Source organism: Pieris brassicae, chromosome 6, assembly GCF_905147105.1.
Source record: "Pieris brassicae chromosome 6, ilPieBrab1.1, whole genome shotgun sequence".
NCBI lineage: Eukaryota > Metazoa > Arthropoda > Insecta > Lepidoptera > Pieridae > Pieris > Pieris brassicae.
This window is the reverse complement of record NC_059670.1, coordinates 1,214,844-1,229,292: the sequence shown is the minus strand read 5'-3', so window position 1 is coordinate 1,229,292 and position 14,449 is coordinate 1,214,844. Positions and strand designations below refer to the sequence as shown.

Genomic DNA, 14,449 nt, shown 5'->3' with positions numbered 1-14,449 from the left:
CAACAGTTGCTACAGCGTGTTTCATTTTTCTTTCCTACATATTGAAAAGCGAAGACACGATATAATTGATGCTTCTTACTGCTGGTAACACAGAGTAAAGGAGGCACAATTATAACTAAACCAGGGGCTAGAGACAAAATTACACCGCGACTGACGATACCCACTAACGCCAAACGTTATTGTATGGGAATGATCACGTGACAAATCATGAATCAATGTCATTCGCATACAAATACATTAAGTGGATCACGCCTGTCGCAAAGTAAAATTGTCTTAGGCCCTAGAACGCCAGTTCTCTCTAGTAGGCAATTCTGTGCACATATGTTTGCTTTTTATGAGAATTTTTGTGTTACTACGGTGAAAATATCCGTCCTCGATACTGTAGGTCGGTCTCTTTCTACTTATCTTCACATAACTAAAGGTGATGATAAAAAAGTATTGTACGATCCATCATATACGTATCAGAATAATACTTTTAAACTATTTATTTGGAGTCACTCTACAATAAAATGAATTCACTTCTTAAAACAATAGGCACTTAAGAAAATTATTATTATTCCTTATCAAATTTGATTTGCTAATCAAAGAGAACTTCCTCCCGGACGCAGATAGTGCAAGAGTATCATTCAATAATTGCGCAGATAATTGACTTAAACACGTTTTAATAGATTTTAATGAGACACCTGCGCTTTTAAATTATAATAAAAATGCATGGAACTGTAATTTATTGACAATTGGAGATAGAATTATTTACATTTATAAGTGGCTAATAAAATCAACATAAATTCTTTACTATGTCCGAGTGAGCTGTCTTATTGCATTGTAACAGCTGTATATATTTATAATCACTAGGCGATCAGGATTGTGTGATAGCGTGATATAAAATATAATTGTCCAATTGGCGTTTATTTTACTAATTTATCATAGCAACGTGAACAGTTGTATACAAATTGTTTAATACAAAATTAACTAACCAATAGTAAGGAGATTTTTTATTAGCACTTTTGTTATCGTGAATCCGCTAAAATGTCAAGAAAAATCTGATTTATATAAAGAAATGGTTTATATTACTTAATGCTTATAATATTAATATATTTTCTATTACAGAAACATAGCAAAGTATATGTTGATTCAGCATATCCATAGTTCCTCCCCTTTACACTTTGAAATCGATTTTCGTTTAGTTTTTTTTAATTTAAACGTCTTGTTTATTTGATTTTATTTTCTCTTCGTATACGCTTTATTTGTCAATAACGGTTTGTCAGTTTAAAGATTGTATTTTATTTTTCCTGTTCACCTATATATATCAGTGTGCTGTAGAATATTTATATATATATTGCTGTGTAACTGGATAGGGTCACGAGCGTACTTAAAAGTTAGGTTTCAATAACCTTGATCAAATCGACCTAGATATTCGGTGCCATCCTGTACATTAGAGAGTAGCAAGGATACAATGCTCACGACTGAATTATTCTAAAATTCTCACAGCTGACTTGCGGTTATCAAAGGTCGTTCGAATTATCTTCATTGTTATAAAAGGAATGTATGTAATGTTAGTGTTTGCTATGTAGTTAACCTACTTATTTTTATTTAATATATATTCGTAATGTTAGTATTGATACTAATGGTTATGTATACAATTTTCATTAAACATAGTGTATAAAAATATTTTTTTGTTATCAGTTTAGATCATTCTTTCTCCACGTGGGGCCCCACAGGGGAGCAATTTGATTGTTAAGGGCTTTTCGAAGTTTCTTTTAAATCATTTGTAATTAGAATTTAATTTTTTTTTATATGTCACTTACATCGTTAACAAGTTCCTAGTAATTTCTTACCATGAAGAAAAATTATAAAAGTATCTCTTATATTTCGCGTCTGTCAGGCATAGAAACATCATAACCTACTATAAAAAAATGGCCAAGAAGTCAGACACACAATGTGGAATCAAGGAATGCAACGAATAGCTTCTGATCTCCTATGACTAAACGTAAATATAATAATTTGAAGAATGATAATGTAAAAATACCTAAGTAATACAAATTTATATTAAGTTTTCTAAATAGCAGATAAATAAAATCAATTAAAAAGTTAATTACCTTTAAAAAAATTAACGTCGTAAACGTTAATATTGGAAAACAAAGGAATGTTTCTAGAATGTTTTGTAACATTTTATAGATTGTGAATAATTAAAAAATACAGATTTAAGTTACTTAAGTGCTAAGAGATCTACCATGCTTCAGAGATCGAAACGTACATCAAGAACTAACAGCCATATCCAAAAGTGCTAAGCTGTTGTGAGTGCGTCTCATGACTGAGGTCGTGGTTTCGATCGCTGTGCACAAGTGGAATTTCTGTCTATGTGCGCATTTAACACTCAATGACGGAAAACAACCTGAGGAAACCGTATTGATTTAATCCCCAAAATCAACGGCATGTGTCAGTCACAGGAGGCGGTCTCTTAAGAATTAATAATTACGAACTAGATACAGTAATTCTTTAGCCATGTTATGAATCTTAAAATTTAGTTTTTGGTTGAATGACGCAATCCATACAATTACACAATACTACAGAAAAATGCTTTGTTATATTATATTTATTCAAAATTTCGCAGGTACATGACCGCTTCTGCACGTCATACGTAGTACGAATAACATTTCGTGTCATGTTTTCTCTATATCCAATACAAATTATTAATTATAATCTCTCTATTGAAACGTTATTAATTTGCGAATAAATTAATAGAGAATTGTCGAAACGCTGTGCTCTCGCGTTGCTCTAGCGTGACTTCGCGTGTTGTCTTTGGAATTTGTTTTACATTTTGGGGTTTTATTTAAATATACGTTATATTTGCAATCCTATATCTATAGTTAAGATACGTGCGTATAATTTAAGTTATAAATTTTCTTAACCTACATAGTAATAATAAAAATTCCTCGCTGTATTGCGATACTTATACGTTGAGCGAAGAAAGCACCAGCTCTGGTCACCGGTACTACCCAGATTAATAAGACAATTTAAAGATTATTTAATCTTAATTGTTTCTGAAATAATTAGCTTCTTTCATTTGAAATTAAGATTTATTTATTATCTTAATTAAAATGCTAACAACATGTTTTATATCTCATAAAACGTTTTTTATATTTAAAATGAATCGCACAATTTTAAAGAATATCTTATCGCTACGAGTTTTAACCGAAATGTAATTTGATAAATTTGAATTTAATTTAACGCCCAATTTTAGTTTCTATTATTTATATACAGTTATGTGATAAAAAGTAATTTTTACTTTAGAAAATCTTCTCATTGTCAATTAAACAAATTCTTTAAACATTGCAGATAGATCCACACCAGCCATGATAATCGTGCGTCGATACGATTCGCGTTGATTAATTATTACTCCCCTTTTCTGACTAAAATATATATAAGGTTACAGTAAAGAAAATGGCAGTAAGGACGTAACAACGACCGCAAGACTGATACGGATTACTGGAAAACGTATGCATTGTAAAAAAACGAGAATTCAAAATAACTATGCAACAAAACAAATGAAACAACTGTTCACTCCTTTGGAGGTCGAGTACTAGTGAAAACATAAATGTCATGGGCTTAGCGTAATTATAGTGTAATAAAGGCTAGTTTTATGTTATTTATTTTTTATAGAAGACTCTCTGCATCTTCTATAAAAAATAAATATATTACGCAGTATATTCTATATATTTTTTACATATATTACGTGAATTAATAGCAATAGTAACATTAAAATACTTTTCAGAAATCACTGTCAAAGTAGAATCTATTGAAGTGTCTATATCAACATCCACTATTGCGGCGAAGTTATATTTTTCTGGAGTTCAAATCCGTTAATGAAGTTTTACTTAAGAGAGGAATAAGTACACCTACTCTTCATTACCATATTTCATTTGTATTAAGAATGTCAAATGGGAGGTACGTACAAAAAGAGGACAGAAAATTATACGGGAAGTAATGCCTAAATTATAAAACTCAAATATCCTCTCAGAGCCAGTTCCCAGCTAGACGTAAATAAAGCATGGCAGTACATACGTAGCCAGAATAAAGATAGTAACTAGATTAATTAATTGTAACGTTTGTTTACGTAAGCCAGACTATATTCAAACGTAGTACCTAATCAGTGTAGTGACGTAAAAGTCAATACTAGATTTGCGACAATCACTTCCTATGTATAACTATTAGGTACGTTTGTATTGGAAAACAAAGACTGATAGTAGAAAAACTCACAGTCTTAATGTTAAATTTTTATCAAAATATATTTTTAAATCCAATTCCATCCACTTCATACCAACGCATACCTCTGCATGACATAATCAATTTGGTTTATTTTATTGCGTAATTGAATTGGATTTAAATATACAGCCTATACATCTGTTCACGCAGTAGTTGAGAACTAGGGTTGCAATCCTTGTAAAAGAAAGGTATATCGCCTATCAAATCAATTAAACATATATTTAAAGAAATGTACTGCAAGCTCCTTTTTTCAATTTAGGGATTCCAAACAACAATAATATCTGCCAATTTCAATTTTATGAATGTATTTATAAATTTATTTTGCGTCGTAGTTTTGTATGGGTGACATACTTGTTTTCTTAGCATTCATAAATATATTTAAAATTCCAGAGTATTCCATTTTTACCGATTATAATTACACTTATCGAAGTTAAATAGATATATACAAGATAATACATTATCTTGACACAAGTGCCTAATTTCACTTGATAAGATAATACAAAGATATATCTATATGAAAGTGTTGCAGTTTATTCAGTTGAAGGTCAAATACTACATTAATTTGATTGTTAGGAAAGTAGAAATACTTAAAATATAATAAATATTTATCTTGTATTTGAAAGGAAACCACTATCATTTAAAAACGACGTTGTGTTATGTGTCAAGGAATAAACTTAATTTATGTTAAAATAAAAATTGTACTCAGTTTGTGGTCATTTGTAAAAACCACTTCCGCCAAGTTCAATTTAATTTTAATTTAAGTGTAATTTGGTAGTATTTTATGTGCACACGTCTTTCGCAATGTGTGAATCACGAGCAGAATTTCGTTTAAAGTCAGTAGCATTTTCCTGTCCATGAAAAAAACACTATCTTAGAACGCAATACGATTAGCAACTAGGCTGCATTCCGACAAAGGTTGCGCGTGCCCTCACGTACCACCTTCGACTCCAGTAATCGTGTCAAACCACTGATTAGGACACCGCTTCCGTCCACTTTTCATTTCACCATGGACGTGAAATCGGCCCGACAATGATTCCTACTCGGCGGCGCCTATCTGCTATTTTATGCCTATGTCGTAATCAACCAGAACAAACTTTCATTTAAAACGAAAACCCAAGAAGCGTGACAAATCGCGTCGAATAGCCGACATATTGCATTATTAATTAAAAGGAAATGTTTATTATACGTTACAAAGTACGTGCGCATCGCAAAATTTATTAAAATTATCACGAATTGTTACAAATATTTTTATGACTTTAATAAATACCTTGAACGTTGGTAGCGAGTAAACAACGCGATAATAATATCTATAGTTTTCTTATATACAACATAGCAACTGCTTGTTTTAAACAAGCGACTTGAACAAATTTTATTCGTTGGACTTGAGATATTATGTCAAAAAAATATTTTCTCGGCGTCTCGCTCGAGTTGTAACAACGTAGATGCGCATTTCAGAATCACTCGCAATCCCGTGACGAGGCGGACGTCCCACGTAATTGCCGGCATTGGGAGGCGATTTGTCACATGATTCGGGACTCACCTTCATGTCGTCGAGCAAGTCGCAGGCGGAGATCAACGCCGCGGTGTCAGGAGTCACTTTGATTACGCCCATGGTTGCACAATACGAGATTTTAACACAACGGAGTGCCGTTTAGGTGTTATCCCGAAATGTTTATAAGCGAATAACCCGTGGTTCTATTTGGGGACACGTTACGCGAGACGTTCTCACGCAGTGACCGAGCCGCGCGGACTGATTGACTGCGAGCGCCGGTTTCGACGCGACTCGAGTGAAAGGGTCGCGACGTCACGGCCGCGATAACGCGCCAACTTGTTGCTACACCTTCCCTCTCTTTTACATTCACAAATATTTGCTATTTTCGTCTCATTTAGACGTGTTTAGTTTAATTTTACGTATTCACACATTGGAGTACGCATTGGTCTCACATAATTCTATGCGATGCTTTGTTAATTTGTATCGATTTTGAAGGTATTTCTTTATAAATCATGGATTTATTAATTATCCAACTACTATTTTAAAGGGCTACGAGGTTTTGACTACGAGTGACGCAGTGACGCTACGAAAAATATTATTCCGTAGCGATGACGTAGTACGCTCTACGTAACAGGAACATTTTTGACGTCATACTCTCACTTGATAGTAATTTAGCAGTAATCCATTGCAACGTATTCAACGTGCGATGTGCTGAGTGTGTATATAAATATTAAAAGAATCAATAGCCTGTTATTATCACTTGAACAAACGATATATTTGTAAAAACGACTTTTTGAATAAAACAGGATTGATTTCACCTTGACAGATACAAAGCTATGAATATATCAGGTTTGATAATATTAATGTCAGCAACTCGATCGATAAAATGTACTAAAGTTTTACTGATGTTCATTTTTTTTAAAACGTCGTGTGTAGATGTAAGTATAAATGTGTTACCGGTTTTATTTAAATTAAAATAAATTGTCAAATTATTGATATCAAATAAAAATAGTTTACATTTTTTACTTTAAAAACGAGTAAACCTGGCCTCAATCATATTTAACAAATATAATCATAACTATGTGATTAAGTATATATTGTTAGTAAATAAGTATATAACACAAATATGTAAACCAAATGTATAAACGGGTACTGAGTATAATAAATAAATATATGCCAATTAAAACATTCGAAGCTTAATCTAAAAATACCTAAAAACTTTTATTTGATAGTTAAATCGATTAAATAGATTATGATAAGTATATTTATTCACGTTGATGTCATTTGTATGTAAATTTGGTGAATATTTTTTTTATAAATTATAAAAATCTGCATGTTTTCCTATTATAGAACTGCTTAAATTTAGAAAATCACTTTTTAAGTATGTCTTTCGATCATTCTCCTTGTATAAAATATGTTTCTGTAGATTTTATTAAGTTTGTTAAATTGATTTTAAATTCACATTTACAACTAGTTCGCAAGTCAAGTGCGTAGAGCGGGCAAGAACTGGCAAGAAACTCTCCGCCACTTTTTTTAATCGACAAGTTTTGAGTCATACAAATTGTTTTGGTGGAGCAACCATAAATATTTGAACTGGAGCAAATCAATCCAAAAGAACGGTTTATTTAAATTACCATCTAATTTATTGGGTACGTTTAAGTTCTGTATTGTATTCGACTGGCTGTCAAGAAGAAGCTGCTTTTAGCAGTAAGACCACCCATTCTTTCCACCTCTGTCTTTTTTCTATTGTGATATTGTTAAGTGTTGTTATTATTTGCGCCATCACCCCCTGGACATGGGGCAGGCTCATTTATATGACTGTTATGCAGAGTTGTGATCAGTATTCTGCCTGATTCTGCACTAAAACATGTGACAGTAGTGCTTAGTATTGGTCCAAATGATATAATACAAATGCTGACAAGAGCCTCGATAACAATATAGCCATCCTTTTCGCTTATTGTTTAAATAAAGAGATAACGATAGAACAAGTTTTTAAGTTGATCTTTACATTGTTTATTGGAACGCGATATTTTTTTATTTACTTTAGTCCGTTTACTGTTATAATAAAATAAAATGTTGTCTGGTATTTTCCGATAAATTTATTGACATTTATCAGATCAGATCAGACCTTTGATATCGATTGCACCTTTCTTTTTTGGATATTTAAATGGTACATATTAAAATAGGTACGGTTCAAGAGTGTTTGTTTTTTAAATCGCACTTACGTAATATTTTTTAACAGACTTCAACTCGAAGAAGGACATTTACAATTTAACGTATATTTTCGTATAGGCCCAATCATTACTCCTACATCCGTGGGTCTGAGTGTTCTTAGAGGTTTTGCAATCAGACCGATAGATTTGAGAATATTAACCATCTCATAAATCTTCCTTCCTTGATAAATCCTATAAAATTTCTGCAGTGAGGCATGACTTCTTCTCTCTAATCGCTTAGCTCCTTCTCTATCTTTCTTTAAATCTGTACATATATTAACAGTCCACATCGTATCCCAAACATTCGTACTAACTGATGTGAAACTGATTTTTTATTGTAGCTTCACTGTTTACATGTTGTATACAACTCCTCATCACAGGGTCCAATTAAATAAAGGAGAAAAAAGAGTTATTTAGTCTAAAAAGTTGGACGAGGTAATATAGACTACGTAATGGTGAAAATACATGTTTAAAAACTTATAACATCAGTAACAAATCGGAACGGTTAGTATATAAATATAGACTTTTACTAAACTTGAAATATTGACTGATAGAATTTCTGAAATAGTTGGCAGCACTCAACATTTACTCAATGTAAAAATACATGTTATTTATAAATATCATAGAGCAGTGTTGGCCTAATGGTTACAGCGAACGACCCTCATCTCTGAGCTCGTAGGTTCGATCCCCGGTTGTGCACCAATAGATTTTCTGTCTATGTGCGCATTTAACATTAGCTCAAACGGTGAAGGAAAAATTCGCGAGGAAACCGGCTTGCCTTAGACCCAAAAAGGTCGATGGTGTGTGTCAGGCACAGAAGGCTGACTTACTTGCCTATTCGATTTACATCATCATGAAACAAAATCATGAAACAGATACAGAAGTCTTAGGCCCAGACCTAAAAAGGTTGTAACGCCATTGATTTATTTTTTATTTTTATATATCAATATCAAGAAATATATCCGATAATAATGCCAATTTAACCGAAAAATTAATAAATATTTTAGTTTGATTAAAAAGGTGATTCTTTAGTGCGCTGCCAGTGCGCCGTGGCCACTGGCAGCGCACTTTTAGGCCAATGTTCATATTCCTTCAAATGCGGGAGACTGTTAAATATTGTAGTTCTTCTACCTCCAGTGGACGTGCGTTTGAACCCCTATTCACTACTAAGATTTAATTTTAATGTGAACTCAACTCTTACTGAACATAGGAAAAACATCGTAAGGAATAACTTCCTTTACAGCAATCGAAGGCGTATAGGCAAAAGGCCACCGAAGACTGATATAAGGATTACTGTAAGAATAATAAGCGGTTTTAAGTGTACAAAAATGTCCAACCATTTGGTCATTAAAGTAATTTAAATATGGCATTATGACCATTTACGTAGATCAGATGAGGCGCAAAGTAATTTTCATGTTTAGCACGTTTAAAGCTGTCGGGTTGAATTGCTGGCATCAATCATACTGTATAATTATATGTTTACCTTTCTCGTATGTATATCTTGCTCGCTTTAGAAACAACGCAATACAAATGTTATTAAATATAATAGAATTGCAAATAAATTTTATAAACGCGTGACGATAACACTATTCTTGATAATAAAAAACATATGCTAAGAAATAATTGCATATTATAATAATGCAAAAATAAATATAATTTTATTCTCGAGTTCCATATCAGTAAAAAGGGATATACTGTTAGAAGAGTGTTGTAGAAAAATTAAAATACGTATAAAAAAATACTACAAATCTAGTGATTCGTTAATATATATAATTTTGACATTGAACAAAGGCAAAGAACAATTTACCAATGGCACCAACCTAGCGGAAAAAGCCTGGGCCTTGGCTCTTGTAATGAAAACGAAAGTTACGCAGATTAAAAAGTGGGCCGTTACTCAAGGTGAGTAGTGTTTATATTTATAATCTATTTGTTCTTGATAAGATGATTCTATAATAATAGGATATTGATACGCAATCACGCGATTGTCGTTTTTTGCCGCTGTAACAGTCACTAACTGTTTCTTCCTATTTTTTTTTAAATCGTTACCGTTTTTATCTATTCCGTTATTTATACAACGTAAGAAATATGTTGTAGGTACACTGCTTTATAATCACAGACGGTTTTAACACATTTATTTCTCATATTCAAAACATTATTTTGAGAAAACATTAAAAGAGCAAGTTTAGCTTAGTGTTTTTGTATTGTAGGACATTGACACAGATTGAAGTGGGTATGCTCCCGGGCTTTGAGGGAGGAGTATACTCTTTCTTTAAACAATTGGAAATCTTATCTCCCAGGGAAGTCCCGGGAGTTGTTGACCATGAAAGACTTCCATCAAGGTGATGCTGATGAAATTTAGAAATAATACGGTTCGTATGTCGAAACGAGACAGGAAGGAGTAACCAAACAACTCTTCAGAGTATTACACACTCTCCATATTACACTTTGTAGAACACGCATAGAGATGCAATGTATCAAAAGGAACTAGCTGGAATTAGGGAGCACTGGTCCAGAGATGTGAGCAATTTTACATATGAGGTCGTGGTCGTACTTGAGCCTTGTAGAGCATGGTGTCCCTCAGTTAAATACTGCTTAGGCCTACCCAAAACAACCAGATTTTTGGAAGCCTTATTTTAGTTATATGTTAAAAGATAGTATAGAACAGGTGTGTTATCTTACCATAAATAATCTTAACACTACAAACAATGTTTATGTAACAACATCTTATCTAATCCCATTTCTGCTAACCTTGTACTTGTGACTGATTGAAAAATGAATATTATTTTTAATTTTACTGAAACTTAATTTTAAAGCGTAAACGTTAATGTTTTTTAGACAAGAAAATGTCAAAATCTAATCCATGGTTGGTTTGAGCCATGAAGGTGATTTATTTACTGAATAAAAAACTAGGAATATTCTTATAATTAACTGGTATAAGTAGATATTTTTCCTTGATTGGGTAAGTAGCGTGAAAGGATTATATTTAACATATGATGGAAATTGGAGAATGAGCTTCACAAGACAAGGAAGAATACAAAATACCATCCGTAACACCTCGACGTCCGTCGTTCCACAACTGAGCGTCTAAAGGCCGCGCACCACCACTATGTGGAACCAGCTGCCCACTGAAGTATTTGCTAACAAATTCCACTTAGCGTAACTCAAGAAAAGAGCGTACCAATCCAAAGACCGGCATCGCACTTGCGTGCCTTCTGAGTTATGTAAGTGTCCATGGGCGGCGGGAGGTATCACTTCAAATTTGCCTTTAAACACGTACATCGAAAACAATACAAAATACTTTATAGACAGAAAAGAATGGACACATAATTGAACAAAACAGTCACTTTTATATACGTATGGATTAATTTTAAATCGGTAGACACAATTAGAGTCGCAAGGTTGTCGCAAAATGCCAGTCACGGATATGCGCCGGCCTTGGCAGGGCTAGCCCTAGTACGCGGATACACCCAGCTCCATTAACGCTGTTAATATTAATAATCGTATATATATATATATATATATATATACGATTATTAATATATATATATATATATATATATATATATATATGTTATGAATGAACGGCGGCTAATGTCTGATTAGAATATAGTATCATTTTTACGAAGATACAATTCCATTCCATAGCTCTCATGAACTGATGGGAAGGATGTGGACAACGATTTCATTGTTTGTATGATAATATTGCTAGCGTAGGGAAAAAACTATCTCTATAGGATAGACAGAGACCACGGATCTCCACTTGCTAGAGATTTTTTCACGTTTAATCCACTTTCATGACATTCATCAGGCATGCTTGTCTGTTATGAGTACTTTTAACTTGTTCCTTCTCTAGTATCTCCTGGATTTTGTCCGGGTATTGGTACCCAACCCGATTTCACCACGGTTCCTGTGTATCGTACTTGTAATCGCTTCTCATTCAAAAGATACGGGAGGATAAAAATAATTCTTTTTAAAATGTTTTCGATAAAGTTTTAATTAGAACTTGTATCAAACTGAAACTTCACTCGGCAGTTTATTGTATGTGATGTGTGACATGACAGTTAAGCGACTTGAGATCCGACGGGGACATAGACTTTAATTGTTTAAGTTTTGTCGTATAATTAATATGCTTTTTAAAAATTTACAAAACAAGGATTACATATATGCGGTATAGGCTTTTAGTCAAGTGAATATGTAAGTGTATAATTAATAATTTGTTAATAACTGTTGCTGCTTGTATTCCAATGACAATGAATGCCGTCAAATAATAATTGATACAATATTCATATGAGACAACTAACAAATGACAACACAAAAATATAAGTTATATATAACAAACCAAAGACAAACAAAATAATATTTTTTAAAGAGTGTTCCAATTATTAAAAGGCCGGCAACGCACTTGCGAACCTTCTGGTAATGTGAGTGTCCATGGGCGGTGGTATCAGGTGAGCCTCCGGTTACATAAATTGTTGTTGCCAGTAATCGAACCTAAGAACTCCAGTAATACCTCAGGTAAAATGCGGAGGCGATATGCTATATAATTTTACACATATTTCTTTATTAACTCGATGCGGCAGTCAATCGTCAGGCGTCGCTTGGAAATTCAGATACTGATAAAACTAACATCTACAGTTTGATTCGTCATCCCCATACAAATGCGCAAAGGTGATGAGAACTTGGAGAAACTGATCGTGGTTAACACAGAAGGTAGAAGATCACGTCGCCGTTCACCAACGAGTAGGACCGATCAATTAAAAGACTCATCTTCCTCAAAGCTGAACATGGTCATAGGAGAGGCACTGGACAGAAACTGGTGGAAACAAAATGTCCCTTCCAGATGTTTACTTGCTGATCACGAAGCTCAGACATGAGCTGCCGATCAAAGAGATATTATCATTAGATGAGCAAGTAGGTTTTAATATTGATACTTCAAAAACTTTACCACAAAAATAATCGATTATACTGTCTGTGGTAGTACAAAATACTTGCAAAAGATTTCTTGTATCTATAATATATCCCATACTTGTGTCGTAGCATGTAAAACCAAAAAATAACTAATAAATTATTTTTAACTAAGTTATTTTTATAACCTTTATATGTCGTGGGTAAGTTTAAAAGTGTTTAAAAATATATTGATTTTAATTAAACTCGGTCATGGCCGAATAATAAGCAAAAATGTCTTACAAGTGTTATTATTATAATCGATCGTTTAGATTATTGAGGCCGACTTTATTAATCACTATACCTTTTACTAGGTAACGATAACTGATAAGTAACTATGCCATATTTTGAATTTTGAGTATTACTAACACTCCTCTGATAGGGATTACAGGCCACTGTCACCTGAATCTCTCTATTCTTGGTACGACACACACTCCCTTGTGAGGAGGCTGTTGCAGCGCAGAGGAATCACTCCTCCACGTAATCCTGGAATGCGTGGCTGTTTCCAACGAAAAGAAATCCTTGGATCAGTGAGGTCACTCCGTGAAGACTGTGAACTGCCCAGGAAACTTCGGGAAGCGCCAGACTAGTTTAATTAGCCAGGAGTTAACGCACAACGGGCCGAATGTTCGTCTAAGTGCGGAAACTGAGTCCACACGTTGAGTTAATTCTGTAACTATTTGGTAAGTTTATGGAACTTCTATGAATAGTAATAATTCCTTCAGAGAACAAAGATCTATCAAGTACAAATTTAAACTAATAAAACCCACACGCGTCAGGCTGTGTTGAAAACAACTTTTATGTAAATATTATTTCAAGTGAAAAACAACTTATAAACTTAAATATTGAATTAATTTATACCTTATAAGAATAATGTTCGGTTCAAAAACAATTTACTTCTCAAAGAATTACATTCACTTAGCGAGAAAATTTAAAGTTGGTTATGTACATGTGTTAAGACATTATTTGAAAATAAGCTATATAAAATATAAATATAAGTTTTTAACAATATGTACAATATTCTTTACAAAAGTGCAAGTAGGTCACATTGATGTTACAACGTCCATTATATGACTATCGAATAGAAATAATTTCTTAGACTCTCGTTCAGAGATATGAATAAAATAAATTCCTCAAGGGCCTTTTTCATGTTTTGTAAATACATATTTATTCCATTAATTTATATTCAACTTTACGATTTTTACATGGATTTATATATGTGGATTTTTATTATTGTTATTTTATGGGTATGACGTTAATAATACGTACTTTTTTTAATAAGGTTTGATTTCTTTTAAATTGTTTGGATGACAATGTATTAAATAATTGTGTATTAAATGTTTTGTTAACAATCAACTGAAAATAAACAAGTAATTTAACTACATCTATATGACATTAGATAATTGTTGTTCTATTATATTATTTGCGTCACTAATTGAACAGGATTTGTCTCGAGTCGATTGTCGACCTTCATAATTTCTAAACCGTTGACCGGAACTCGATACAATAGATGGAATTTGTCGGACATTTTATTTAT

General features: G+C 33.0%; 1 protein-coding gene across 3 annotated transcripts in view; it reads right to left on the bottom strand.

The window, feature by feature from the left end:
- The window catches only part of LOC123710557 (terminal nucleotidyltransferase 5C-like), a 163,506-nt gene that overhangs the window by 14,636 nt on the left and 134,421 nt on the right, over positions 1–14,449 (bottom strand). The window contains exon 1 of one of the 3 annotated variants that reach the window (XM_045662532.1): positions 5,804–6,020. The exons of the other annotated variants lie outside the window; for them this stretch is intronic. Coding sequence (XP_045518488.1) covers positions 5,804–5,875 — 72 coding nt within the window. The 5' untranslated portion in view covers positions 5,876–6,020. Of the gene's footprint in view, positions 1–5,803; positions 6,021–14,449 lie in introns of those variants that run through there. 3 annotated transcript variants of the gene reach the window in all.